At 49.8% G+C, this 1,701-nt stretch overlaps 1 protein-coding gene across 1 annotated transcript; it reads left to right on the top strand.

The window, feature by feature from the left end:
- Window positions 1–875: 875 nt before the first annotated feature.
- LOC139832581 (sugar transport protein MST1-like) lies at window positions 876–1,265 on the top strand. The gene has a single exon (XM_071822368.1). The coding sequence runs from the start codon at window positions 876–878 to the stop codon at window positions 1,263–1,265; it is 390 nt and encodes a 129-aa protein (XP_071678469.1).
- The last annotated feature ends 436 nt before the right edge of the window (window positions 1,266–1,701 follow it).

The raw sequence follows: 1,701 nt of genomic DNA, 5'->3' as shown, positions 1-1,701 counted from the left end.
AGAAAATAAAAAGAAAAGAAAAGAAAAGAAACACAAAAGAAAAGAAAAAGAAACAGAAAAGAAAGAAGAAACAGAAAAGAAAAAAATAAATAGAAAAGAAATATAAAAAGGATATAGAAAAGAAATAGAAAAGAAAACAAACAGAAAAAGAAAAAGAAATAGAAAACAAATAGAAAAGAAAAGAAATAGAAAATAAAAAGAAAATAAAAGAAACATAAAAGAAAAGAAAAAGAAACAGAAAAGAAAAGAAAAAAGAAACAGAAAAGAAAAAAGAAATAGAAAAGAAACAGCAAAAGAAAAGAAAACAGTAAAAGAAAACAAAAAACAAAAAAAACCCTTTGGTACCAGTTGGTACCACCAACCGGTACGAAAGGTCTTTCGTACCGGTTGGTGGTACCAACCGGTACCAAAGGGGTTCCCCTCTGTTACACTTAGCCGCGCGGGCAAAAATTGCCCAATTCACAGCCGCATTTCTTCGCCCTTAATTCGTCCACGCCGTCGCACACCACGCCATCGCGCCGCCGTTGGACGTCCACGCCGTCGCGCACACCACGCCATCGTCGCCGTCCGTCATCAGCACCACGTCGTCGCCGTTGCCGTCGTCCGCGCGCAGCACCTGCAGGTACCTCCCCTCCCTCCGCCTCTCTCCGCGCGCGCCGGCAGGTACCTCTCCTCCCTCCGCCTCGGCGCCAGCTCGCTGGTGCGCCGCTCCCTCCTTGTCCCGCCCCTCGCCCGCGGCCGCCTAGGTCCCCTGCATCGCCGAAAATGGAGCCACACCGTCTCGCTGGTGCGCCGCTCCCTCCGCCTCGGCGCCGGCCAGGTCACGCCCGCAGGGTGTTCGACCCAATGCCTACGGGCGCGGGCGGCGCGTGCGCATGCCGATCGTGTGCGCGGCGCGCGTGTTGCAGCTGACGGGCGTGACCCAATGCCTACGGTCGCTGGTGTTCCGCACCGTCGGGTTCGGCAGCAACGCGGCGCTGATGGGCGCCGTCATACTGGGCGCCACGAACCTGGTGGCCCTGATGCTCTCCGCCCTCATCATCGACCGCTACGGCCGCAAGGTGTTGTTCATGGTCGGCGGCGTGCAGATGATCATTGCCCAGGTCGCGATTGCATGGAAGGGCGGCGAGGCGCCGATGGCGAGGCCGTACGGCGTGGCGGTGGTGGTGTTGACGTGCGTCCACGCGGCCGGGTTCGGGTGGTCGTCGGCAGGGCAGGCCATGAACGTGTCCATCGGCCTCGGCCTGACGTTCGTGCAGACGTAGTCATTCCTCCCCATGCTCTGCGCCTTCATGCAAGTACGGCACTGTAACATCCCAAGTTTTCAATAAAAGGAACAAGAGAGAGAATTCAAGAATCCAAAAATCAGAGCCAACAAAAACTTTTTCTCATCATATAGAACTATGCATATAGCTCACCTTATTAATTTATTTGAGTGTGCTCTTGCCATGATGCTTGCTTATGTGTTACTCTCACTCTAAAACCCTAGCAATGATCACTTGATCATCCAAAGTCAAATAAAAATAAAATAGAAAGGAAATTCTAAAAATCAACTTCACACTCACTTATGGCCTATGCCATTTTTGCAAATCTTTACTCTAGACCAATTTGGTTTGCACCATTAGTTGTAAATGGATACTAAACACTTTTTAACACTTTTGGAAGCAATCAAACTCAATTCAAATCAAATTTGAATCAAAT

Source organism: Lolium perenne, chromosome 6 (genome assembly GCF_019359855.2).
Source record: "Lolium perenne isolate Kyuss_39 chromosome 6, Kyuss_2.0, whole genome shotgun sequence".
In the NCBI taxonomy this organism is placed as follows: Eukaryota; Viridiplantae; Streptophyta; class Magnoliopsida; order Poales; family Poaceae; genus Lolium; species Lolium perenne.
The sequence above is the reverse complement of the archived record's forward strand: the minus strand, read 5'-3'. Positions and strand labels throughout refer to the sequence as shown.